At 40.6% G+C, this 27,288-nt stretch overlaps 2 protein-coding genes across 2 annotated transcripts; both read left to right on the top strand.

Annotated features, from left to right (window-relative positions):
• The first annotated feature begins 2,779 nt into the window (after window positions 1–2,779).
• LOC126385535 (uncharacterized) lies at window positions 2,780–11,660 on the top strand. The gene is made up of 5 exons (XM_050037305.1): window positions 2,780–3,057; window positions 3,795–4,252; window positions 6,921–7,176; window positions 7,328–8,612; window positions 10,697–11,660. Exons 1-5 carry the CDS (start codon window positions 2,880–2,882, stop codon window positions 11,658–11,660), a joined length of 3,141 nt encoding a protein of 1,046 aa, XP_049893262.1. The 5' UTR covers window positions 2,780–2,879.
• Window positions 11,661–13,687: 2,027 nt separating this feature from the next.
• slc48a1b (solute carrier family 48 member 1b) lies at window positions 13,688–21,478 on the top strand. The gene is made up of 3 exons (XM_050037634.1): window positions 13,688–14,139; window positions 17,390–17,557; window positions 20,233–21,478. Exons 1-3 carry the CDS (start codon window positions 14,010–14,012, stop codon window positions 20,367–20,369), a joined length of 435 nt encoding a protein of 144 aa, XP_049893591.1. The 5' UTR covers window positions 13,688–14,009; the 3' UTR covers window positions 20,370–21,478.
• The last annotated feature ends 5,810 nt before the right edge of the window (window positions 21,479–27,288 follow it).

Raw genomic sequence — 27,288 nt, 5'->3', positions numbered from 1 at the left:
GTGTGCCGTTTGTAACAAACCAAACCGCGTGAAAATCAGTTGAAAATTCAGTGAGTTATTCTATTTTACTTGTGCATACAGCTCCTTCCTCAATAGAAGTGAATGCACTGTGGAGGCGAAGCGAGACCCATCCAAGATGGCGGCCGGCGAGGACGCGCTCAGGCAGTCGATGCGGCGTCTATGTATATATGTCTATACAATAGAATAGAATAGAATAGAACACTTTATTGTCTGGAACCAAAAGGCAACAGAAATTTGTCTTCGACAGGGCTCAACACTAGGTTAACACACACACAGAAGACATTTAAAACACATCCAAGACATTTACACGATCTAAAAAAACACGCAAAAAAGGTACATGTACAAAACATTGACACTTAAAAGAAAAGAAAAGGACCAGCAGCAAGTCATGATCAAAGCACTGTAATTCCTCTGCTGTTGAGGGCTGTTATTGCAGTTGGAATGAATGATTTTTTGTAAATTGTTTTTCTGGCCAGTGGGATTTTGTATCTCCTGCCTGATGCCTGCCTATGGGTCTGGTTTACTCCAGAAACATACATACTGTGTGTGTATGTTGAGGAGCTGCTGTATCAAAATGAGTTGTCTTCCCCCAGAAATTAGGGTTACAATATGTTTCTTTTTATGATTCCAATCCATTCCTCTTTTGCTGTGGCTCAGCATTTAAATAACCTTTATCAGGTTTAGTCACAGACTTTGCCAAAAAAGTGTTGTGCTTTTCTTTCACAAATGTGGGAATGAAATTGTGTTAAAATGTACAAAACAGTGAAATTTATCTTGCCTGGCTGGGCAGCTCTTTGGGTGCTCAGCACCCCTAAACCTCTGATCCCCTGCCCGTCAAATTCACCATCAATTCACCGTTAATCACTGTTACCATTGCTTATTACTGAATTCTCCTCAATTATGCTAATAGGTGGTTGCCTGCTCACCTGCTGGCCCTGCGATGCCCTGGTTGAGCCGTATGTGCGCAGGACTATTTTATGCCTAAATGGTCTGGTTATTGTTGTTCTTATCTAGTATTGTTTTTATTTGCACTATGGTCCTGCAACTGATTTAATATAATTGTAACTGTTTTTACTGGTGTTTTTATTTGACCTCTGTATTTATTTGTTTTTATCTGCACTCACTTGCACTTTGAGATAGGCCAGTGCAATACCTGTAGTTCCCTTTGATTGTAACCTTACATACAAGGCAAATGGTTGCACTACTCTTGCACCAGTAGTCAGTAACTGTAACATACTCAGTGTACTATGTTGGCAACTTGTCTGTGTTGACTGTATGTATGTATGTATGTATGTATGTATGTGAATATTGCAGCTGTTTGCACTATACTGCCCAAGATGAATTTCCCTTGCGGGACAATAAAGTTTATCTTAAACGGCTGAAAACCTACTGAGTCGTCGAGTAAAATGACTTGAAAAAGTACTTTATTCAACACCTAAACTGAATTTCAGCCATGAAAGTCTGTTGGACTGTCAAATTTTCGATGCCTTGACTGAAATCAAGCCATGAAAGTCAGATTCTGGGGCTCTCCAAGTTTCTAACGGCTGAAATTCAGTTGAGGCGTCCAGTAAAATAACTTGAAAAATATATTTTAATAAAACTGTTATATTCTTACAGTCTCCATGATGAACCAGTCAATTCTTTTCAGGTGATTACTTGCTCAGTTTTTGTTTTTAGAAATCGTCGAGTGAAAGTTTCTCCTCCAATGTCTCAGAGTGAAATGATGAATTTCAGAAGTTTCTTGAATATATACAGTTTTGGTCGGACTCCATGGCAACCAGCTTCATACGTCAGCACCAAAAGAACACTGCTTATTCTCACTGGACTGACTGCTTCTATTAATATTTTAATGACTTTTTAATAAATGTATTGAAAATAAAATATTTTGCAATAATTCCTTCCTCATTCCGTAACACTATAGTAGCGTCCCAAAGTATAGATAACTATAACTATGTTTAGCTTTAAAACGTAGTTAGCTAAATTGGTGTTGGACCTATGTCACCTACTTAATGAACAAATATAATTTAAACGGTGTGTTATGTGAGCTAGCATACTTTGTGTCGCTCCTTGTAATAACACTTGGCTAAACTGGGTCAAAGAAACTCAAACTTCAATGTTAGCAAACAGAATATATAAAGCAGGTTTACCTGTAGCTATTTAAATGCAGCACATCTTCTATCACCCTCATCTCTACTTTGGTTTTGGATAGTATATCTCAGAAAGCACAAGACATCTAGCTGTTGCTCCATCAAACATCTGGATAAAGCCATAAAGCCCTTAGATGCGCTCGAGCTCTCATTATCACGTGACAGGTGCAGTGGTGTTGTTCAAATTGGCCTCAGCAGTAAAGGTTTCAAGCTGTGAGGCGATTCGAATAATGTAATGTTCTTAATGTGCCATTGTTTGAGATGCTTTGGTTGCTGTTAATTCAGAGTAATGTAACAAATGTATCCTCCACAATCTGTTGTGTTACTGAAGCTTTTATTCCCTGTGTGATCAATTTCTATTACATTGCCTGTATAACGTTACTATAGCATAATATATAAAATTATATAATTTAAGTATATAATTAATAATGTTAAATGCCATGGAGGACCCCAGCAGGTCGTGGAATGGTTATAAAGCCCTGTATTGATTGATGTCTAGTTGATGCTTTATCATATTCGGTACAAATGCACATGGGGGCGCTCATGTGCCAAAATAAATTACAAACAAAAGAAGAAGAATTTTCAAAACGGAAGTCCTTATATTCAAGTTCCGGTTGATTTCCGCTCTTAAAGGATTCGCGCGCGTTGGCAGTCGTCGAGGAGAAGTTAAACTCAAAACATTTTTTTTTAAATCAAACATTATTGTTCAAGATGTCGGACATTAAACTACAGAAGTTTCGGGGCTTTTTAACTGAACGGTTTACCGCCGTGGCTGTGGAGATATTTGGAGAATTTGAAACTATTGTGGAGGCGTACTACGAGGAAAACAAACATCTGAGGAATGTACTGCACATGGTGCTCAGCCCCGAGATAAAGATACCGAAGATAGGTTTGTCTGCTTTGGTTACTTTACAGATCTGACAACTTACTAACGCTAGTTACTACAACTTAACTTGAATAGTTGGAATAATGAATCTGAAGTTAATATGCATCAGCCTGAAAATGAGCTAACTTGGCTAACGTTAGCGCAACTCCATAGTGAAACGTCGCAGTAAACAATGTAACGCGAGGAGGCTAACTTAGCTGATGTTGCTATGGTCATGGTGTAGCTTTGTCTGAAGTAACGTTACGTTTTTGCACGCTAGCTGAGAGAGGGATGTTGTTTGTATAAGTTATGCACCCACAGCAGTCCATCCAACACGATGCTGTCAGATGTTAATGTTTAAACTTTTATTGTGGTTTGTAAGTGAGCTTTACATTTGATTTGTGCTGTGATCTTGGGTCAACACTTTATAAGTGCTTAACAAGCCCACTTTTTCTCAAGTCATTTGCCCTTCCTTCAATCTAACTGTAAAAATATCCCGGGGAATATAAACCAACAAAACGTCAGTAAGAAAAACAAAAGCACAGAGAAAATAAACAAAAAACATCCAAAGTGTATGGGTGCATCCAAATCTGAGTTCTTCAATTGTCTCCAATTTTCATGTGCCCTACAACTTTGTTTTTTGGTGTGTTAGAAGAATTACAGCTTTGAAGGGCTCAGTTCTGTGGCTACTTCTTACACCCACATTGAAGCAAGAGATGGATAGGTTGTAAGTACTAATGTTGTCTCTCTTTCCACAACAGATGCAAACCACTACACTGGGGCAGCCACAGATGTCACAGATCCTCCCCCTGAGCTGAACACTAGGGTGGACTTGGGAATATCCGAACCGTTGCCTAAAAAACCCAAAGAAGAGCAAACTGAATATGACATAAGCTGGGGATCAGGACAACAACAACAAGGGCCGGGGGAGGCTGATAACTTTATTACCCCAGATTGTGTGAAAAACGACCCAAAAGAAGAAGAAGAAGAAGCAGTAGACACAAGCATGCCCTACATCGAGGACTCATTTCATATCAAAGTGGTTGAGTCCAACCCTGACTCTTCGGCCACAGTCTCAGCTGATGAAGATGAGTTCAGCTCCACATCGGACTCAGATGCAGGAGTCACAGTTGTCCCACAGCCATCCCGGAATAAAGAAAGCACAAGTCAAACATCCGAACATGACAAACATGAAACAAAATCAGCGAATAGCTTAAAGGTAAGTTTGTTTCGATACCTTAGAACCGCATTAATCAAACACAATTGAGGTATAAATCTGAATGTGACAGGCTGGAGAGGTTTTCTAATGCAGTTAAAAAAAACAACAACATAAAAGGTAAATATATAGATGATAATTGCCTTACATCAATGTGGGTCACTAGTCAGTCAATTAATTCTGCCACTTCCTTGATTTTGGAGCACTTTGTTAGCAGATTAGATAGAACAAAAGCGTGCAGGTAATCAGTGCAGTCTGCCATTTTGCTACTGCTACTACGACCACTACTTTAATTGTGCATTGTGCAACACCCTGTTTTAATGACGCATCCTCAATTACAATGGCTCTGCTCAAAACTGGTGGAAATGTAAGCTGATTTCCTCGATGGTACCAAGGTTCAAAGAGCCCTGAACAGAACCAGTTCTTGAGTCAGAGCTAATTTGGTGGGAAATTGGTATACGTGAACTGTTGTAGTTGTTCCTGACCCCTTCATTAATTTTTGTCCAGTGTTCTTAGACCAGCTGGCAGCTGAAATTAAAGGTAAAAGTTGTGGTGGCAAAACTAATATTTAATGAACAGTTTAAAGAAAAAGTCTTCACACGTCGGCTGTCTTTCTTGAGTTTTAATAAGCATTCATGAATGGAGACACTCAAACATACAACCGCATGAACAGTCAGTCAGTGAGCGAGTGCCTAGCAAGTCCTCTCGCCCTGCTATCTTTATAGTTCCCATAACACATGTACATCAACAGTCAAAATATGTGGCGCCTTGACATTCCGAAAACACAGCATCTCTTCAGACTAACAAGGACACTTGTTGTCCTCCCTGGCTCATAATCTTGGTGTCTGAGCCTCCCTGGCTCGTGACCTTGGTGTCTCTCACTGCTGTCACAGTAGGGGTTAAATTAGCAACACATATCATTAGGTTAGAAGTTCAGTTTCATCAAAACAAGTAACCTTATACAAAACATTATAGGTTAAATATGTTTAAATACCAGAATTTTCCATCACAAAGTAAAAAGGAAATCATTGCGGATCGCATTTACAGTGTTACTTTGTAATAGTTTTCCATAGTTGCGGGCGGGGAGGGAGGCGTTTCTGTTAGATGCCTGCAGCTGCTTACAGTCTGGCACCTGGTTGCTACCTAGCCCGAGCTCACCTGGGTGCTGTGAGAGTACATGCTGAGAAACATCGTTTTCAGTTGTTTATTGGAAAAAATCAAGGTCTGCATTCATAAATATCATCATTGGTGTATTATTACCTCTACCAATAACCTGACTTATTCTCATGAAAGGAGAATTTCATATTTATTTGTACATTGTGTGGGCAAGTCGTTTGGGGGGTTCCATAACGTTCACCATCTTGAAAATACACCCGCCAGCAAGGGACATGTAGCACTACGAGGCCCGCCTTTGGCATTTTCGCTGAGAGCCAGGACAGCGCTGCGTGACTGAGAAGCCAAAGGAGAGGAGCAAGAGGCGCTTCGCTACTACCCTGGCACTACTGCAGCATAACAAAGTCCCACTCTTTGAGCAAAATGCAGGATCATGCACATGCAGCATCACGGGAGACGGAAAGAAAAAGCGCAAAAGGGAATCCAAAACGTGACCAGAGTGTCAACATCAGAGTAGCCTTTCCCGGGTGGAAAGAGCTGCTGAAGGAGAGAGGTTTTAAAAGGGATGCTGTGATTGGCCTGCTAGCCTGCCTGTCATTTTTTTCCCTAACAGGCAGGCCAGGCTGATACAATCACAGGCCAGCGCCGCTGTCAGTGGCGAGGGATGAGGTGTGTGAACTTGAGCCACTTGTAAGTTGTCAAAAGACAAGACGTGATTGGTTTGTTTCTGTATACCCCCGCTCCAACAGTCCTACATTGTAAACACAGCCAGCATGGTGAGGAGGGGGTTTGTCAACTCGTGTCGTGTGTGTCTGTGTAGGAGCCTGAATGAATACTCGATCAAGTATCAGATGACATGGTTTCATCAATGTTATCATAGCTTTTTGGTACACAGCAGCTACCGTTGTTGCAATACACGTTTGAAACAGTGATCTGTTTGAATGCAATATATGAGTTCAACTTTAGATGGGAGAAATCCCTACACACTGTGTGTTCCTGTTAAGGAAAATCAATCATAGTCTACCTTTTTAAGCAAACTTAATTTCTTAAATTTGCACAAGCAGTTATCAAACCAGAAAATCTAGCTTGACTAACTACCTCAATATGACTATATAATTATATATACATTTTTAGCATAAACCGACCAAACTGTTACTCAGTCAAATGAGACTGCCACAAAAAGATGGATGTAATAATTTCTAGGTTCAGAAATTTGTTATATAACAACTGGTAAAAATTTTCAAATGCTTTGTCACCCATAATAACATCTCTCAGTTCGTGACTTTTACTAACATGGGTTTAATAATCATCTAGTGAATTATGAGGGGTGTGGGATGACAAGGAAAAAAAAAAGATCATTTATACCTAGAACCGTGGATGAGTCATTTTTACCCCCCACAGAAACTGCTGTATACTGTAACTGTAACTGAAATGCTAGCTGTTTTGACAGAAAGACAGACAGATAGAAAAGAGGAAAAGTGAGGGATTTGGATCGTGTAGCCTAATTATGAACTGGAGAAAATGGATGAATGTCAAACAAGTTCTGGTGATGCTTCAGGACATAAGTGACGGAGAGTCAGATGGGGGAGAGGTGATTGAGGGAGAGACGGACGGGGGAGACACAACGGTGGAAATGAGAGAAGAAGAACTGGACGAGGGAGAGACCGATGATCCGTCCTTTTCACCTGGCGAGGATGAGTCATCTGAAGATGAGGAACCGGAGCCGGCATTCAGAAAAAGGCCCAGGCCTCCGGTGGTAGAGGCTCCGCCCGCTTCACCCTCACAATCACAGCAGCCCTCTGATGTTGTGACAGGCAAGCCCCCACTCTTACAACGCGTTTACCAATTATATATATAATAAAGATATATATATATATATATATATATATAATGTCGTTCAGTAGTTTCTAGCAAGATTACTGCACTAGCGAAACTAATTTTATTTTTTATATTATTTTTTTATAGTGTCGGATCAACCAGATATGTGTGAGGGCCATGCAACTGGAAATGATGGGACTGTGTGGAAGCGTATAAAGCCGGGATTACGCACTGAGAGAGCGCAGTCACAGAGCACCTTGACTGAAGCAGCTGGTCCAACTGCACATGCACGCTCTAACATTGATGACTATTTGAGTGCGTTCATGTGTCTGGTGGATCGTGTCATGCTGCAACACATCTGCGACTGTACAGTGGCAGAGGCCCGTCGGTGTGGATTAGACGGTTGGGAGTTGAGCCTGGCTGAGCTGAAAGCCTTCATTGCACTCCTGTTAGCCAGGGGAGTGCATTATGGGATGAATGCAGACGTGGACGATTTCTGGTCAAATGAATGGGGTCTCCCCTTCTTCAGCACCACCATGTCCAGGAACAGGTACAGGGAGATTATGCGCTACCTGCAATTTGACCGCAAAGACACCAGGCACACCCGACTCTCAGGTGACAAGTTTGCCCTCATCAGTGAGGTGTGGGACAGACTGATTCAGAACAGCATCGCCTGTTATAATCCAGGGGCAGAAATCACTGTTGATGAACAGCTCTTCCCCACAAAGTCGCGCTGCCCATTTTCCCGGTATATGCCCAATAAACCGGACAAATTTGGCATAAAGTTTTGGCTCGCTGCTGATGTGGAGACAAAATACATGCTAAATGGCTTTCCTTATCTGGGGAAAGATACAAGTCACCCCGCAACACAGAGCCTAGAGGAGAGTGTGGTGCTGAAACTGATGGAGCCTTTCGTAGGGAAGGGGAGAAATGTAACCACCCGTTGTACATCACTCTCCCTTGCCCACAAACTCCTGGCCAAAAACACCAGCCTTGTGGGCACCATCAACAAAGACAGACGGTCCCTGCCTCCTTCTGTGCACCAGAAAGCTGCACTGCACGACACAAAAGTGCTGCAGAATGACAGAACCACACTCACTCTCTATCAGGGGGAAGACAAAAAGAATGTTTGCATCCTCAGCACCCTGCATTCATCAGTGGAGATATGCGATGATGCAGAAAAGAAGCCAGAGACAGTCCATTATTACAATAGAACAAAGGTGGGAGTTGACATGCTGGACAAGATGCTGAGGCGATACTCGGCCCGAGCCGCAACAAGAAGATGGCCAGTCGCAGTATTTTATAATGTACTGGACATTGCCACACTGAATGCCTGGGTCCTGTACCGGCGCTGCATGGTTGCCAACACGACCCGGGGTTGCCAACACGACCCGGCGACACTTCATTCTGGAGCTCTGCAAACAGCTGCGCAGTGAGCATGTCAGTGCGAGTCGTCTGTCTGCGCGAGCACACGCTGCAGTGTCGTCTCCCTTGCCGACCATCCCCGAGCAGAGGAGGAGGAATTGTACTGTGAAGCGCAAATGCACAAAAAACAAAACTACAAAAACATGCATGATGTGCTTCCGTGCAGTGTGTGGACAGTGCACCGTGAAAGTGTACAGTGTGTGTGCTGATTGTGAGTAGTGTGTGTGTGGGTAGGATACTGTAAATAGTTTTTCTTGTTGCAAGTGGGTCTGTTGGAGCTCATCTGTGATTTTCCGGATATCTTCTCCAGGGTATATGCAGGAATCCTGAGGTTAATTTCAATACCTTTTTAAGACTTTTTTTAAGACCTTCCAAAAAAACTTTAAGACCTCATCGCCACTTCAAGCTGTCGTTAGCAGCAACGCATCTTTAACTTACTAAACAGTTGTAGTTTGCAATTAGTTCTATGGAGCACAAACATACAACAGAACTCAGATAAGATGAGAAGGAATAAAGCTTGAAAGAATAAATTAAACCAAAGACAGGTTTATTAAAATACACCTTAGGTCATAACAAGTAACACAACATCAGCTATTCAAGGCCAACTTACTGAAAACAACAACCTTATGGCTAGCCCCTTGCATGTGGGATTTAGGGCTGACCCAAAAAATTCGAAGCTTTGTTCGATGGCACGGGATTCGATTGTGAAATTATCAGTTTTTTTAGAATATTCAGCCTTTTTTTCTCCCGTTTTTTTGGGGACCTTGAACGCAACACTAGTCATGCCATCTGTTTACGGTTGTTTTTTTCCCCTTTAGCCATATGTAAACTCGAAGAACGAGAAGCAATGTCTGTTAGGCATAGCCTATAAGATTTCATGTTCCAGTTCCAGTTTGTGTTTTTAATTGACTGATTGATTGTTTTTGGTTGGTTGACAAATAAAGGCCGGCCCCATTAGGCCAAGTAAAGAAGTCATCTGGTCTGATTGTTGCATGAATTGCCTAAAAAAGTTTCACAGTAAATCAGAGAACAGGGATATTTTTATTGCCACGGGTTATTTGAAATGGACAAAGGTATTCTTTACTGGTGAGTTAAGGGAGAATAGCTATTAAAAAAAAGAAAGAAAAACATCTCCGACAAGGAAATAGAAAGCCTGACGTGCAATGAATGGAGACCTATTATCCTGCTTGAACACAGACGACTAAATTCTTTCAACAATGTGACTCAAAATAATGATAAAATAGATTTTATTGATGTAAAATAATATGCTGATGGTGACATTTTCCACGGGTCTGCTGCACTCTGAGTCTGGTGTCAGTGACACATGCTGCTCTGAGTTGCGTATCTGTCTGCTTGCGCTGCAGTGCGTGCCGAGGGTTTTAATTTTTAGTGTTAAAAATGTACTTGATTGATTTTCAATCTGTAATGAAATAAAGCTACTGTAAAATCAATCAACGGCAAACTCTGTTTTATTTTTCATTCACAGTATTATTTAAAACATTTTTTAGCCTATGTCATATTTAGATTTTAGTCTGTTTTTCTTCTACAATTTTTTAATTTAAATGCATGAATTATGTGGTTGTGTTTGTTATAGGTCTGTTAAAGAATTTTAAATGTACCCTATTTGACCTTTTTTTTTTTTTTTTTTAGATATTTTTTTTGGCCATTTTTGGTCTGTAATGAAGTAGCCTAAAATAATTTTAAAATTACAAACCACATGAAACTAATTGAAAATAGCTATTTTATCAAGTCTCTCTCATAAAGGACAAAAATTAACAGCTTATCTGCTTCAAGAAATGACAGCTTTGTCATGGCTGATGCTGTTACAGAAGAGGGGGGGGGGGGGTAAAAATGACTCCCTGTGGTGGTTCTATTGTTGAATTGCAATCCTGGTTTGTTTTTATCATCTAAAGCATGAAGTAATGATTTTTTTCTCTTCTCGCTGCATAACGGAAGACGCCAGTGTCGCCCCTGCAGAAAACCATGCTAGAATTACCTAGGTAAGTACAGTGAACTCTGTCTGCAATTTTTAAATGTGTCATAATATTTGTGTGTATTTTTTTTCTAATGATATCAACCTGTTTCGTACAGGAGGGTACCCTACCAGTCTTTCATTCCTAGCCCAAGTGAGTGCAAGTCCTTTTTGGCAAGACTAACTGAAGCCTTCAAGGACTATCCAGAGGACAAGAAGCCTCTGATAACCAAAATGGGCCTCACAGAGAATGTGGAATATGTGGATTGTGCTTTTGGTAAAGTCCCCAAAGGGTGCCCCCTGTCCTACCAGCACCCTGTGCCGTCAGCTCGGGATCACATCATTTATGACAATGCTCCATCTCGACCGCCGCTTCCCCTCCGCCATCATGCACTGGGACCAATATCTTCTTTTCCTACCCTCAGTGTCAAGGAACAGGAACATGTGGACGTCATGCAGATCACCTGGGAAGCAGCACACAGTCTTGAGCAGTCCACACGTGGACGCATGGAGGTAGTACAGGATCTGCGGAAACTGCGCTTGACCAGCCGTTTCAGGGAGATTTGCAAACTTAAACCTGGTCAGAGCAATGCGGAGTACCTGATATACAAGATACAGAAAGGAACCCGAAGGTGCAAGACGGAACAGATAGAGGAGGAAATGAAGGCCGATGCATTTCGGGAATACTGTCAGCATTTATGTGTCAACTGGTCCCCCTGCGGTTTGGTTGTCCATCCAGAAGCTCCGTGGCTGGGGGCGCTGCCTGATGGGTTGGTGTATGACCCCAGTGAAACACACAGTTACGGGCTTATGCATGTCAAATGCATTGCGTTGCGAAGCTTCGTCGAGTGCAAGTTCCTGTTCTGCCAGGATGGCGTCATGCAACTGAAGAGGTCCCACTCCTACTATTGGCACATCCAAGGAGAGATGATGGTGACGGGCATGGAGTGGTGCGATCTGTTGGTGTTCTCCAGAGAAACCATGTTGATTCAACGCATCTACCGAGACAAAGCCATCATCAAGGTCATGAAGAAGAAGTTGGATGAATTCTTCTTCCGTTACTACTTGCCAAGTCTGTTATAAACTGATGTCGCAGCTTGAGCATCATCACACTGCTGTCATAGACTATTTTTTTGTTCTCTTCAGGTGGTGGGTTGAATGTAATCGTTTCTTTTATATTTGTCTCATTAGTTTGATTTAGTCATGAGGACGTTTGTGTTTTGTTTGTGTGATCTCTCTTTTGCGTATGTTTTCATTTAGCCATGAATACATTTTCAGATATTTTTTAATTTCCTTTTACTTTGAAATGACTGTTGCGACAGCCAGATCCTGTTTGCAGTGTGAAACTGAGGCTGCGTTTTCTTTACCATGTTTACTCATCTTACTACTTTCCAAAGGTGCCATGTTGTAGGGCTGCATCTACTGTAAATACTTTTGTATTATTCATTAAGCTGCTGATCCTTTACTCAATTGTTGTTGTCATTTTGTCGACAAAATTTCAGACAATAGTGAAACACATCTACCTCAATTTCCCAGAGCCCGAGCTTGCAGTGATTATGTATGATGCTTTCTGTTTATGATCATACAAGACTGACAGAAGCAGCAAATGGACACATTTGAGAATCTGGAACAAAAGAATATTTAGCATGTATTCCTCAAAAAAAAACAACATACATGGTTGATTACTAAAATTGGTGATGGATTTTTTTTTGCAATTCGATTTGTTAACTTGTTTTTTCTCATGTTGGTTGTGTAATTTTTAATCACAGAAGCATTACAGGTTCAAATGTTGGCACAAATTGGACATTTTAAGTGACTACCAAAGCCCAGTGAATGTTAAATGTTGCATTAGAAATTACTTTAAAGGTCCAGTGTGTAGGATTTAGGGGGATATACTGACATACATGGAATATTATATTCATAACTATTTCTTGATTAGTGTGTAATCACCTGAAACTAGCACTCAAGTGTTTTCGTCTCCTTAGAATGAGCTTTTTATATTTACATACAGAGTGGATCCTTGATGTCACTTAATGCTACACACTGCATTTTAACATAAAGTTTGAATGTTCAAACATAAAAATTCTTGCATAAAACCATAATAATTTCTCCTTTCAATGCTCACACTTTCTTTACACCTCAGCCCTCTCAGGTCTTAACCTTTGAACAACGCAACAAAACTAACTCATTATTCAGCTCTTTCAGCTCCCACAACTTTCACGGTTCACACAGTTTACTGCTCTCAGTACGTTTACACTTGACAACACATCTGACGATATTTTCAAGTCTTTTACTTGAACAGGCCAATGACTTCTTAACTGAAAAGAGAGTCAGAAAATTGAGTTGCATAGTAAACTGGGCCGACAATAATGTGTACGGCGACCTAAAGCTCCAGTCCTAAACATAACATTTAATGGTGAACACTAAGCGATTAAAACTAATTATTAGCAGATATACATCATGTTTTAATACTAAATCATCACTATTCATCACACTAAAAACTCTTCTGATCGGTGGACCTAATGGACCAAAGGGATATGAATAACTTAACAGGTAATCAAGGCATGGACACACATTCTGACTTTATGACAGCTTCAGAGGAAGGAAGTCACTGCTTATTTATTTATCATACTGGTAAATCTGAATGAATTACGGTCTTCTCTGGTGCTCATGGTTTCAGTAAAATGAAATCAACAGAGCTAACGATGTGTAGCATCTCCATATTGACAATTTTAAACATTTAAGCATTCTAGCCTCTGGTGTCTAACTGAGACAGGCCTTTATTTGTCAAAACCTGTGCCACACCAGGCCACTAAAAGAGACTGGGCGTTTAATTGGGACTCGGCGTTTAATTGAAGTTTTGCGGTATATCCACATAAGTGATGATTATTAATAAGAAAATCTGTTGTGTGTAGTTATTTTGTGAAGGCACCAATAGTCTACAATATTGTCACAATATTGATATTGAAGTATTTGTTTAAAAAAAAATGATATTTCATTTTCTCCAAAGAGCTGACATGTCTTATGTGTCCTCTGCTCCTGCAGGGGGCGCTGTGTCCACCCTCACTGTGAGAGGTACATGGTTACAGGCTGAGCACGGTCTCTTTGGTTGGTATCAGATGACGTAGACTGAAGCAATGTTTTTTTTCTTGCAGCTGGACCAACAAAAAAAAAGAACAACTGATCAGAAACGCTTTGTCATGTTTCACACTTGCCCCGCGCGCCTTGTATAACAGCAGTCATTAGTCAGCAGGGCGCACGCGACTCGTCACATTTGGTCCTCTCGGGCTCGTTTGCGGTTTAACCGGATACAGTTGTTTTGAAATTACCAGCTCGCCGCTGCCTCACACACACACATTCACACTCACACACACGGTCCTCGTTTCGTCGAGCTCGTGCCCCTGCTCTCCGACCACCTCTGCTTCAGTGAAGATGGCGGTGAATAAAACATACATCAGTATCGGCTATGCCTCGTTTGGTATGCTCATGGGCTTTTCTGCTTTCCTGGCGTGGAACATCGCGTTCAAACAGCCGTGGACTGCAGCCATGGGAGGACTGTCAGGTAGAGTAAACACTGTGTGTGTGTCGGACACTCTGTCTTTTCCTTTCAGTGTGTGAGAGTAAACCACAGTGTGTGTGTGTGGTTTTATTCGTCTCTAACACCAGTGACCCCCCTCAGGCAGAAGGTGCCCTGTACCAAACCTGCAGGTTGTAAAATGAGCCTTCAGTTTGACAGAGATCACAGGGCAGACTTGTTTTTGAAGGACACACATGACAATGAACAGTGTCATATAGGCAGGTTATAATGTATTGTTTAGTATCAGGGCAGCAGCAGATTTTTAATTCTTATCTGACTGGTTTCAGCTTGTCATTGTGTGCAAGGGTCAACTTTTGGACCACTTTAGTGATCATGGAAAAAATTATAGAAGCTAGTGAAAATATTGGAGATTAAAATCATTATGAAATGCAGAATTATTAAAACATGGACCAGGCTGTATACAATTATGTAACAAAATAATGACATACAAAATGCCCCTGAAAATATTTAATCAGTGTCAGTATCAGTGTTTTGCATGTGTCATTCTATGTATAAATTGACTGTATCTGATATTAATTAACATGGTTTTTCAATGCATGTTCTAGTGTTGCACATTTTTTAAGAGGTTTTTACCCAAACTCTCAGGCAGCTATAAGTTCAAGTCTCCGCAAGTTCATTTTTGTTCATTGTAAAACTTGAATTAGTAGCCTTTATTTGGGACAGGCCTTTAATTCCTTTCACACAAAACTGTTTCTCAGCAAAGCTCAGTGAATGCAATCAAATAGTTTATTTGAACCACTTACTTGTATAAAAATTAGGCTTTAGATAGTATATAAATCCTGAGTCATTCATTTGATCTAGCTCGGACAGAGAGCGCATCAGAAAGAGAGATTTAGGACACTTGAGTCCAGACCAGGCGTCTAATTGAGACATGTTTTTATTTGTCAAAATGTGTAGCTACACCAGGTTAGTAAAAGGGACTGGGCGATATGGAGCACATCAAATTAAACAATATTTTACGTCAATGTCGATATTGCAGTGATAATGTTGGGTTGACTATTTGTGCTCTCACAAAATATGTACACACAGTTAGATTTTGATAAATAATAGTTTAATAATGTGGGTGTAATGACTAAGTGGGTAAAGGCAAATAACAGAACAGCAAGAACAGTCTGGTAAGTTCAGAAAATGCTGTAATGCAGCCATTAATCAGGAGAAGACAACACTACAATATCTCGATATCCAAAATGTAGGATGATATCTAATCTTGTATTGCAATATTAATAGAATATCGATATTTAGCCCGGCCCTATATTAATCTAGGGTAAATTTTAGTATGAAGCTTTGTGTCTTTAGTTCTGGTTTTACCCTTAATGTGCACATGACGCTGGGCTCAGATTTGTGACTTATAAATGGCAATGTCAGAGCCCATTCAGTCTCCCAAAAGTTGGCTTTATGCAGTTATGCAATGGGTTATGTGAAGAGTTGTTTCCATGGTTATGACCTTTGAGTTACTGTTGAGGTTTGCAGATCCATATCTGTAACCTCTGCCCTCATCTGTTCTCAGGATGTGCTGTAACCAGTGTTGTTAAACCATAATACAAGTTCCCAAAGATCAAACTGACTCACCTTGGCTCTTTTGTGATTTTTATTCAAGATCATAAAGTGTATCATTGTCGCATAGCTATGATCAGTGACCTGCATACATGTAACCAACCCTCACTGGAAACACTGGAGCTGTTGTCAGGTTGCTACAGCCCAGTTCCCTCTGTTACACTGTCAGACTCAGCGAGGGTTGTCACTGTTTGTAGAGAAGTCAGGTTAGCTGTTACATTTGGCAGAGATTCACAATCCTGCGGCTGTGAAAAGGGGAACATGAAGAAAGAAGTGTGATTCATTAACTCAGCACTTGGCAACATGCTGTGTCACGATGTGTCTGAAATGCACTCTCACCCCTCGTACCACCAGAAGTTCATGACCGTCCAAACACTGGTCAATGTCTGTGACATGTGAGGAGTTAATTTTAGGGGTGTAAGAAAAAAATGTTACAATTAAGTATTGCAATAGCATCTTTTGTGATGTAGTATCAATTCTCAAAAACAGTATCAACTTTAATTGTTTACAATTTTTTATTTATTTGTTTACCTAAAGAATCCTGCAAGCACTTTTAATGTCATTTTATTTTATTTTTTTTACTGATGTAGGCAAATTTTAATTCCTTTACTCAGATGGCACAAAAAGTATTGCTGTTATATGGGATGTTACAGTGACTGTGATAAATACTAATACAGAAGTTACCGTTCTGAATGCTTTAAAAAGCTAACTTTTTCATGCATATGGTGCTGTGTTCTTTTAACAATGACAGTTTTCATAAAATTAGATTTTGTGATTTTATCACCATATATCACCTTGCTAACAGTATTGCAATTTATCACAATATATACAACCATAACCCCTGTATCGTGATATGTATTCTATTTTTGCCAATACACAGCCCCAGTTAATGTCAGCTGTGAGTGTGTTTGCTTTAAAGACTGTGTTGTAGCTCACCGTACACTTATATTACGCTCGGTGTTTGAGAAGCATACCATCAGATTTTAGATTTAGATGCTGCAGCTGGAATGTATGTCCAGGTAAATCATCAGCAGAGAGTGTTTTTAAAATCTTTTCTGTGTTGGTGCATTCAAGGAAACTACAACATCAAGGCTTTGACAGTCAATTTCTTACTTTTTAAAGGAAGAAACAAACATTCACATTATCATTTTCATGGCTTCCATTTTTTTAAAATTATTACTAGTCTTAAAGGTGCAGTCAGCGATTCTAATCCAGTACGCTCCTCATGGTCCGCTAGCTGTTTGTTCTGTGTGCGTGCTAAAAATAAAATGCGGTGTTAATAGGAAACAAACACAGCACAATTCCAGCCAAACAACAACAGGGGGCTTTAATACCATTCACAGGATGGGACAAAGGAAAAACCTTGGTGGTATGTAAAGAAAGGCAGCGGGAGCGACATGCTGAAACTCCAAAGTGCACAGGAGTGCCTTGATATTATTGTACCTGCATCACCGTGCAACACTAACATCATGGCTCCAAAAAACATAAAAAGTAGCCTAAAACATTACTGTTAGTTTGTTCTTACATCATATTGGGATGACATGGAAACAAAATATATTGTCAAAAATGAATTTGTAGTTATTAGATTAATTCAGCGTCCTTTCTAAAAAGCAATTTCGTCTGAAAGCTCACTTGTCGTGTTGTTGTGTTTGTCCCTCAGGTGTGCTGGCACTTTGGACCCTCATCACTCACGTCATGTACCTGCAGGACCACTGGAGGACCTGGCTGAAGGGCCTCAAGTTCTTCTTCTTCATGGGGGTCTTCTTCTCTGTTTTAGCAGTTGTGGCCTTCATCACTTTCCTGTCTGTTGCCATCAGCAACAAGGAGTGTAAGTTCTTCTTCATCGCTTGACTGTCTCACACAGTTGTTCCTCACCAAATGTGCTGATGTAGTGTGGTAATGAACACACACAGCTAAGTGCCCCATCATACAAAATGTTAGTGTATGTTTGAATACGTAATTGAAATGTTTTGGTGGCTCACAACGAAAGGATTTTTATGTCACAGCTGACCACTATAAACAGATACAAAATTACTGAAAGAACCTGAATAACCTGATGACTGAGAGCTCCACCTGAACGTGACTCTTATGTTTACTACATGTGCACATTTTCTACAATTCTCAGAATGCCCATTTGACAGTCCTGAGGGAGACTGGTGGGGCAAGTTTCTCCAGTTCAGAAAGCGTCATTCCTCTTACACAAAATGCAAAGTACAGTGCATTTTCATTCCTCAAGACTACAGTTAATGGAAAAATTGCTGTTTCAACTTCATCCTTTTTAACATTTTATTTGGCTTTTCATGGTTTGGGCCATGACGTAAATGAAAGATTAAAGTAAAGAAAGTAATGTAAGAATAAAAGCTATTTTAAGGTAAGTTAAATTCCTTTACATTTAAGAGAGCTTCAGGGTCTGTAGTCACAAAGCTTCCTAGTACAAAGAGTTGATCCTACTGACAAAATTTCAAGGAAGCATGTTTTTTAAGAACGTTAAGACTACATTCTGGTAAAGATAAAAATAATTCATAAAGCATCTTATCCCTTAAGAGAGCTCCTAAGGTGAAAAACTGTTCGGAGTATGGAGAAGGACTTGAGAGTTTCTTTAGAAGAAGGGGAAATGGCAGAAAGACAAAGAGGTCGGAGAAATATTCTTCAAACGCTGGAAGACAGTGAGTAATGAAATGCTACAGATCAGATCGTGCAGGGATAATGTTTGTGGTCGATTTCATCCGAGATGCGCTCACATCTCCCACCCAGCGCAGTAATGTCAGAAATATAGTGATCACAACTATAAGATATTTGGCAACTGGCAAAATGCAACAGTGCAGCAGTGATGACTTTGGTCCATTTCAAACCGCCTCAGCAGAGTGATCACACAAACAATCACAGCACCTCCACGGTCGCATAATGTGACACAGTTACTTTCATTTCCACTGGGTGTCCATGGCCCATAAAAAAGGACAACCAATCACATCTGTTAAAAGAATGCATCATACCTAACAACAGGGTCAACCACACCTCCTCACTAAGGTCAAAGTTTCTGTTCCTTTCTTGCTCAGAGTTGCTCTGAGCACTTTCCTAAATCACAAGTACTACACTAGTACTCCTTGCTACAAAATGTTAGGTTTTTAGGTTGAAAGTTAGGAGCTTTGTGAATATGGCTCCAGGTGTCTTGGTGGTAGAAGAAATACTCCATTACTAGTCCTGAATCCAAAATGTTACTTAAAGGAGCAGTGTGTTGGATATAGTGGCATCTAGCAGCAGTGAGGACTGCACATTGCAACCAGATGAAACTTCTCCCTGTGTGCCAAGCATAAACTCCCGGTTAGGATTCTCTCAGTGTTCATTGTTCCGGATGTTTTTCCTTGGAGCTGAATTATCTATGGAGGTCTCTTCTTCTCCAGCACAAAAAACTAGGTGATTAAAACTGGTAAAATATACTGTTTAGGCAGATTCATGTTACCAATCAGTGTTTCTCTGTCACTGTTTGGGTTGTTTGCTAGCCCAGCACCTGCTAATATGTGCACACCTGTTTTCTCTGATAAATTAAGAGTCAGACGTTCAGGAGGTTTTTACAGGGAGCTGAATTATCAGTAAAAGTCTCTTTCTCTCCAAAACAAACAGACCCCGAGATTTAAACAGGTAGAAACACTGACGAAAGCAATTGTACGTAAAAAAAAAATCTGTTTTTTTTTTTTTTCCCAACGCTGTTTGGCTCGTCATAAAGGGGCCAGCTATGGTAACTGACACTGAAAAATAAAAAAATACAAATGGCCCTATCGAGAGCTAGTGTTTGTTCTTTTTGTATTCATTACGTTTATGATGCGTTCAAACGAGTACAAAGCTGGTAGTGATTTTCTCTTTGATTTTTCACTCTCCGTACATTTTCATTGTCTGCACTTGTCGATGTGGTACTACATTCCTTGTTATGATTTATTTGTTGTACCTTGTTCACCAGCAGCAGAATTTCTTTGCTGCTCCTGTTGGTTTACTTTTTTTGGTTTCCTGTTTGGTTTACTTTAAATTCACAGGTTGATGCTACTGTAGACATTAAGTATGTCACACAAAAACTGAACTTAAAAATTTTTAAAGCACACGTGTATTTGCAGAATATTATATTGTATGACGGTTTTAAAAAACTGGCTATTGTGGCATAGTAGCATAAATCCTTATCTCTGACATAATCAGAGAATTCATGTGATCACCTGAGAGTTGCTCTCAAAGGTTACTCACTTTGCAGTAACTAGGTCGCTCAATAAATCTTACTCATCACTTTCAGGGAGAACATTTTCACACCTGAGTTGGATCTATTAAGATTTCATAAGTGTAATTCTCAAAAGTTTATCTAAGTATAGGTCCTGGGGTTATCACCCAATGTCAGTGGCCGACCTCACTGACACTTGTGGCTGAATGGGAGTGCAGCCAGGTTACAACATCTTGAGGAAAGTGTTATAGCTGTTACATCAGCAGGTTAATGGTCATGGTGTGTGTCTCTCGCCCCCACAGCCCTGACTAACCCTCGGAGTCTCTACCTGTCCTGTGTGTGGAGCTTCATGAGCCTCAAGTGGTCCTTCCTGCTCGCCTTGTCAGCTCACCGCTACCGCAAAGAGTTCGCCGACATCAGCATCCTCAGTGACTTCTAAGGGTACTTAAACATCTCGCTCTGACCACACAGACTTTGGAGACACACTCGCTGTGCTGGCTTCCCAGCCTGAGAGTCCATGTGATGGAGGACATTTAAGGAGGAATCAGAGGAGAGGATGAAATACTTTGTGTGGCGGATGAGCACCCTGATCCTGGTTACTCCTTTGCCTCCTCCTCCTCCTTTTTTATGTGTGCAGGGTTTGTTGCTAACTTGGCCACTTTACAGAAAAAAACCCCAGTTCCTGTTTTTTATGATCCTTGATAGATTTTACATTTTCACTTCCTCAGCGCCCTGCCTAGTCATGCATCTGCACAATTTCCTCATGACTAAATAAATCCAAAATATGCTTATTTCAAAACCATGACTCAGTGAAGGGAATCGCCGCGTTACAACACACTCCTCAGTGGTGACTACCAGCTGCAGTGTCATGCTGTAGCCAGTAGAGGGTGCCATTGTTCCAAGAGTTAAACACCATGTACAGACCGTGTGCTGCTCTGACTTGCGTCTTCATATTATATTTAATTTTTTTTCCGGTACATTGAATGATGAAGAGTCGAACAAGTTGCACATGCAACAGTCAAATGAAATCTGCGTATCAGAAAGCATCAATCCTATGGTGAATATATGATGTACATCCACGGCTTTAACAGAGCGTGTCGGGGTCTCGCAGAGGGCAGGTCACCCAAAATCCTGCAGCATCAACATGAACGCTTTCATGTAATAAGCACCACATGTTCTGGTTTGATACATTTGTGAGCCATGAAGGGGCATTTTTAATGTAAAGAGTGATTTTTTTTTTTTGTATTATTTTTATCAGTGTGACAAAGGAAAGTACGTGTAAGTGTGACATTAGGCCTCAGTTATGGCTTTAACTCACCACTAATGTGCATGCATGTCGCTTGATGTTATGTTATCCTCATCTGAACCATTCATGACATTTATATTGTTGCTTATTGAGATTATTATTTCCTTTATCTCTGTACATTACCATGTTAGAAATGAAGAAGGGCGTCGTGTATCCACGTTTATCACTTGACTGAATGTAGGAGCGTGTGTTTGTGTGAGTGTGTGTGTGAGAGTCACGTTAATAAAAATGTGTTTTTTGACATCCGCCGTGCAGCCGTGTGTTTTTGCAATGAAATCTGGAAATAGACATGTCAGGAGCTTATAGCTGTTCCTCTTTTTCTAAGAAGGAATGTGGGGTTTTTTAAAGTTTCTGTTCCTCCAAAGCATTTTATTTCTTTGTACTTTGTGAAGGAGTTACAGCGGCAAAAAGACAATTTATTATTTTCTTCATAAGCGTTTGGACTTTGATGTAACACGAGAAAGTGTCACAGAGGCAGATTGAAGGTGTTACACATCCTTCTTCCTGCTAAGCTCGGGTCAGGAGGGTCAGTGTTGGGCATTAGAGTGGGATTTGCGCCATGAGTGGAATGAACCACTTTTCCCACCCACCCAAGCCACATTTATGAAGAAGAAGAAGAAAAAAAACACACCCCACAGCATTGCGATCGCAACAGTAAATGCAGGTCAATAAGCTGCACTTTGAAGTCAGGCAATTATTCCATCCATCCACATTTTTATTTTGCCCCTCAAAGGGAAAGTTTGGGGGGAGTGGGGGTGCGGAGAATTTTTGAGTGTATGATTTTGTGAAGGCAGCCGTCTGATAGCAGGACTTTGAAGTTGATGTGAAAAATGTGTGAGTGAAATATTACAGCGGCCATCAGTGTTTGGTGCGTTATAAGTCATTTAGTTATTCATGTACTGGACAATATCTGGTGGAGAAATGTGTCTCTTGAATCCTGCAGCTGTGAGGAGAAAGTAAAGTGAATCTGGCGTTGTGTTTTAATATTTATTTATCAGTAACTTTGATCCTTAAGAGGCCACTATCATTATTTCACTCTTTGTTGCCTTCCTGCATCCTTGCTCCGTGTTTTAAGGACATTTTTTGGTGGTACTTATATCTTAATTGCATTACACTGGTTTGCTTGTAAGCCCCCAGAGTCTCATTGCATCAAGGTAATTGCGATGTTGTGGTTAAATCACCATGGCAACATTTTTTATCTGGCCGTTATAAACTTCGACATTAAGAAACTGAAAAACAATCCGGCTCACTTTCCACTGAGCAAGCTGGGGGCTTTGGAACCAAATGCGTCCTATTAAGTTTATACACCAGCCTGTAAAACGTGTGTGTGTGTGTGTGTGTGTGTGTGTGTATATGTGTGCGTTTGTGTGGTATGTAAAGAGAGGGAGGGGTCTCGTTTTATTCAATTATGGGACTCCTTTCTACCCAAATCAAGGAAGGAAGTTGTCTCAAGTGTTGACTGGCAGTCTGGCAGAGTGCGGTGAGACTGGAAACAAAAGTTTATACTTTCAAATAACAATACTATCCTAAACATCCTGTATAATTACATACTACAGAGCGGCAGCAGCTGAATCCAGATCTATAACAAACAACCTACAGGGGAAACGATTCCTTTGTACTGCACATGTGCGCACCTTTGCAGCAGATGATGTCAGAAAAGGACACAAACGCATTGTATCTCAGTGAGCATCCACCCATCTGCACTCAGACCTGTTTATGTGCTCTCGCTTACACGTCATAATCAGTAATTACAGCAGATTTTCATCCTCTTTTTTCAGGGTTGCGTATTTACCAACAAGTGGCAGAAATAAACTCAACACATTTATCCAAATACCCTACGTAAGAACAATTTAATGCATGTAAAGGTGCTTTACTTTGGTATTTCTATGTAGTCCTGCTTCACTTCTTCTCCACAGATTTTGTTACGTTTCACATATCGTCCCTTTTTAAGATGCACTGCATTGTTAAAAATTAAACTACCCAACCAAGTGTAAAATCAAAGTACTTATATATTGATGCCTAAATAATAATATATATGAATAATATTACCACACTGATTAGGGTTTTTCTGTACATTTTATTGCTAATATTTCTGACTTAACTCAAATAAAATTTTGAATTCAGGACTTTCAAAAATAAATGGAGGCCTCTCTGTGGTGTTTCTAATAATAGTTATAATAATATAATATACTCATAAAGTGCTTTTCAAGGCACTCAAAGACGCTTTGCAAATTCAGGGATAAAAAAAAAATTAGAAAACCAAAAAAAAAAACCAGACAAGCAAGAGAACAAATAAGGGATGAGGAGTGATTGTAAGCAGCATTGAACAGGTGAGTCTTGGGTGATTTTTTGGGTGAGTCTCAGATGGGTTTGGGGAGTGAGTTCCAGAGAGTGGGAGCAGCGCTGGAGAAGGCCCTGCCCCCCCCAGGATTTGTGCTTGGTCCGGGTGGGGTGGGGTGGGGTGGGGTGGTGTGGGACAGGAGGTTGGCATCGGCAGAGCGGAGTGTGCGGGTGAGAGTGTGATGATGGAGCTCACACAGGTAGGGTGGGGCCTGGTTATTCGGGTGCTTTGTATGTGATGAAAACTTGAACTTAAACTTGAGACGGCTTATTCCCAGCAAATGTTTTGTTTCTAACAATCAATGTGCTCCGTCAAATTAAAGCTGTGTGTTTGTCTTTTCAAAGAAAAACACAACCAGCCATTCTGACGAACACTGAATCACCTAACACATGTGTATGCGGATACATGACGCATTAAAATGGGATTGTTGTGAAACTACCAGTATCAGTCTATGCGTGTCAGATAATTAGTTACTTTAACTGTAAAATAAGAAACCGAAGTGCGTAAGTACGAGACTCCTTCACTCTCATATTGACGTAGTTTTCAACCAGCCTGTAGACTTCAACAACACAATCAAATCCCTCAGAGTTATGGCTTTTGGTTTTGGTGTGCCACCCCAAGATTTTCAGTGGTCCCATTTGGCCACCCTATGAAAAATCTCTGGGGGCACCGCTGCCATCACTCCTGTCAGCGTTACTAGTGTTTGCAGTTTGTCATTGGTTTATCAAAGACAGAGGCGAAGGAAGTACTGAGATCTTGAAGTGAACGTATCAGTATCACACTTTAAAACTTCTCCATCAAAAGTAAAAGTCATGCTCTTGTAATTTCACTTCATTGGAAGCACAAGCGTACAAACAACAGAGTGTATTAATAGTATCAAAGGGAAAAGTAGAATCAGGCAGCAGGATGGTTCATATCAGAGTGGCATATTATAATACTGGGTTATTATTACGATATTTACGGAGCACTTCAATGTTGGTTGGCATGAAGCTACTCTAACTAGTCTATATAGCGTTGGGTAGTTCCCTAACAATGCATCATCATATTTTTATGTAAAATGTTCTTAAAAGTATAAACGAGGTGGAGTAAAAGTTTAATATTTCCTCTGGAGGCGAGTTAGAAGTACAAAGTGGCATAAAATGGAAATATTTTGAGGTACACGTACTTCAAAACTGTACTTGAGTGAAAATACTTAGTTACTTTCCACCAGTAACAAAAGGTGAACAAGGATCCACAGCTTTATTTTGTGTCTGTGATGCGTGCTGGCTAACATCTCCATCCTGAAATGTGAACATTGGTATTAATGATTCACAAAAAAATGAAGCATTTGATCTAAAAAAAGAAGCGTCAGGAGGAAAAACGCTAAATGAAAAGCAAACATCTTGAATTGGTCGAGAACCAGATGGCCTCTTTGACATTAAGAAGCCGCTTTGGCATTTTAAGAAGGCAGTCCCAGAATGATTTCCGAGGAACTTCCGCAAAGCGAGGTACAAAGCCCACAGATATTTAAGCAATATCCATAGCAATTTACTGTTTTATTTACAAACTGAAACATATGTTTCCAGACCTTTGCAGCCCTCCTCCCCTCCCGTCCCTCCTTATTACCACACTGATTTACTGCTGCAGGATTTCTCCCACACTATCTGCTTTTTCCTTTCCTCTCTTTGTCCCTGTATTATCTTTATCGTCTTTTCTCATCACTCAGTCATTCAGACTGTCCCTGCAGACCTGCATGTTAACAACACATGCCCTACCTTTACACTCAGCTATTGTGCTTTTCCTCCTCTGACTCCCCTGTTTTCTGTGTGCGATGCTGTCTGTGCCTCTGGGACCACTGCGAGCTCGCATCTGAAACATTTTAGAGAGACACATATTTGCTGTTTTAGAGCACAAAGGGATATGCCATGGCAGAGGCTGTTTGAAGTGGCTTCACAGGGGGAACCAGAACCAGAGCGAGGGATTTGAGAAACCATAAAGAAACGTTAGCGCAATGTAACTTTGGTGAATTCATCTAATCTAATGGAAGTGGGGATTGATTCAATGTGAAGGCGCGCCCCTTTGAAGCTGGCCCTGTTGATGTTTCTAATGCAATAGCTCTGTTGTAGAAACGCAGCATTCCTCTCTACCTTGCAGACAGTGCTTCACTGTGAGGTTGACAGGAGTGGATGCGTGATAGTGCCTAATCCCGGTGATCTCAGGTTGACACTGCTTCCAGTAACCAGTATTTGAAGTGTGAGATTGGAGACAGTGGCGTTTGACTCCCTGACTGGCTTCTTATCTGGAGACATTATGGTCAGAGTGATTTGTGGGGTGGGTTTTTTGGTTTTCGAACAAGGAGCTTAGTTTGTAGAGAGTCCAAAGAGGTGTTTCATTATTGAGATATTCGTCAAAACAAGGGATGTTTTGAACAGAGAGAGAATCTTAAAGGAATACTTCCTCCACAAAATGATCATTTGTATATCCATTGTTCAGCCTGTGTTACGTTGAATTTGTGAAGAATCTTGATGGATTGGAGTAAACACGCTGCTCTCGCAGCAAAAACAGCTGCATAGGTCGACTGTACAAGCAGCTTATTATGACCCGTAATTACGTTTATAGAAAGGTGGAGCCCTCTAGTGGCCATGGTAATTATTACGGGAGCAGAGGAGGAAGTGAGGTGACGTAGTCTTAAAAGCGAGAAAGTCAATGTTGGAGGGGTGGAGGTATGAGTCAAACCAACCTGGTCTCACTACGAAGTCATCAAACTCAGACGCTTGGGCAGTGATTTTCCAGCGGCAGACACCGACGATAAAAGCAGTCCTTTAACGTCAGCATGATACACGGCCAGTCGCCATTATAGTTTAACATCAGAGCAAACAAACACCGAACAAGCGAACAAATGCGGCGAACAAACACTGGGAATGCGGTGTTCACGTCCCGTAAGATTCCAAAGCCAAACCCTATTTTTGTTGTCTAAACCTAACCATGTGTGTTAGTTGTTGAAGGAAAAAAAAAACCTCAATTTGCGGTGTTGTACTGATATACTGCATTTGTTTTGAAAGAGACTGTAAATAATCAATTTCCTGAAACAGGCAGAACTTGACACAGCGTCCCAAAACATCAACAACCAACGCACCCAGGGCACCTTGCACGTCATATGTGGACATGGAAAGCCCATGACCAGACATCAATATGTGACGAGGTCGGAGTGAGAATGTGTTGGTCAAACAAGCACAAGGACTTTCACCTAGGAGAAGAGTGTCTGTGGCCCAAAGTCAATGTTGGCTTCTTTGAATAACAATGTAGCATAGTATGCTAGTATGTGTAGCATACAACTCTGACATGACATTGCTAATGTAATGTCATGTCAGAGTTGTATGACATGACATTGCTAATGTAATGTCATGTCATACAACTCTGACATGACATTACATGACATGACATTACATTACTTTTCTTGCTAATGTAATGTCTTGTCAGAGTTGTATGACATGACATTACATTAGCAATGTCATGTCAGAGTTGTATACTAGTATGTGTAGCATACAACTCTGACATGACATTGCTAATGTAATGTCATGTCATACAACTCTGACATGACATTACATTAGCAAGAAAAGTACTAAACCATGTTGTTTTTCTAACACTAACCACCTAGTTTTGTTGCCTAACCATGCAGTTTTATAGTTGTTTATCGGTGCTAAAACCTTACTATTTAAAACACCTCTGCGC

The sequence above is a fragment of the Epinephelus moara genome, chromosome 24 (assembly GCF_006386435.1).
Source record: "Epinephelus moara isolate mb chromosome 24, YSFRI_EMoa_1.0, whole genome shotgun sequence".
Taxonomy (NCBI): Eukaryota; Metazoa; Chordata; class Actinopteri; order Perciformes; family Serranidae; genus Epinephelus; species Epinephelus moara.
The sequence above is the reverse complement of the archived record's forward strand: the minus strand, read 5'-3'. Positions and strand labels throughout refer to the sequence as shown.

Excerpts from the sequence above, each read along its gene's own strand:
- slc48a1b (XM_050037634.1), top strand. The coding sequence starts at position 14,010 with ATGGCGGTGAATAAAACATACATCAGTATCGGCTATGCCTCGTTTGGT. Across the intron at positions 14,140-17,389 it reads AGCCATGGGAGGACTGTCAG|GTGTGCTGGCACTTTGGACC; the intron begins GTAGAGTAAACA and ends TTTGTCCCTCAG. Across the intron at positions 17,558-20,232 it reads TGCCATCAGCAACAAGGAGT|CCCTGACTAACCCTCGGAGT; the intron begins GTAAGTTCTTCT and ends TCGCCCCCACAG.
- LOC126385535 (XM_050037305.1), top strand. The coding sequence starts at position 2,880 with ATGTCGGACATTAAACTACAGAAGTTTCGGGGCTTTTTAACTGAACGG. Across the intron at positions 7,177-7,327 it reads GCCCTCTGATGTTGTGACAG|TGTCGGATCAACCAGATATG; the intron begins GCAAGCCCCCAC and ends ATTTTTTTATAG. Across the intron at positions 8,613-10,696 it reads GCTCTGCAAACAGCTGCGCA|GAGGGTACCCTACCAGTCTT; the intron begins GTGAGCATGTCA and ends TGTTTCGTACAG.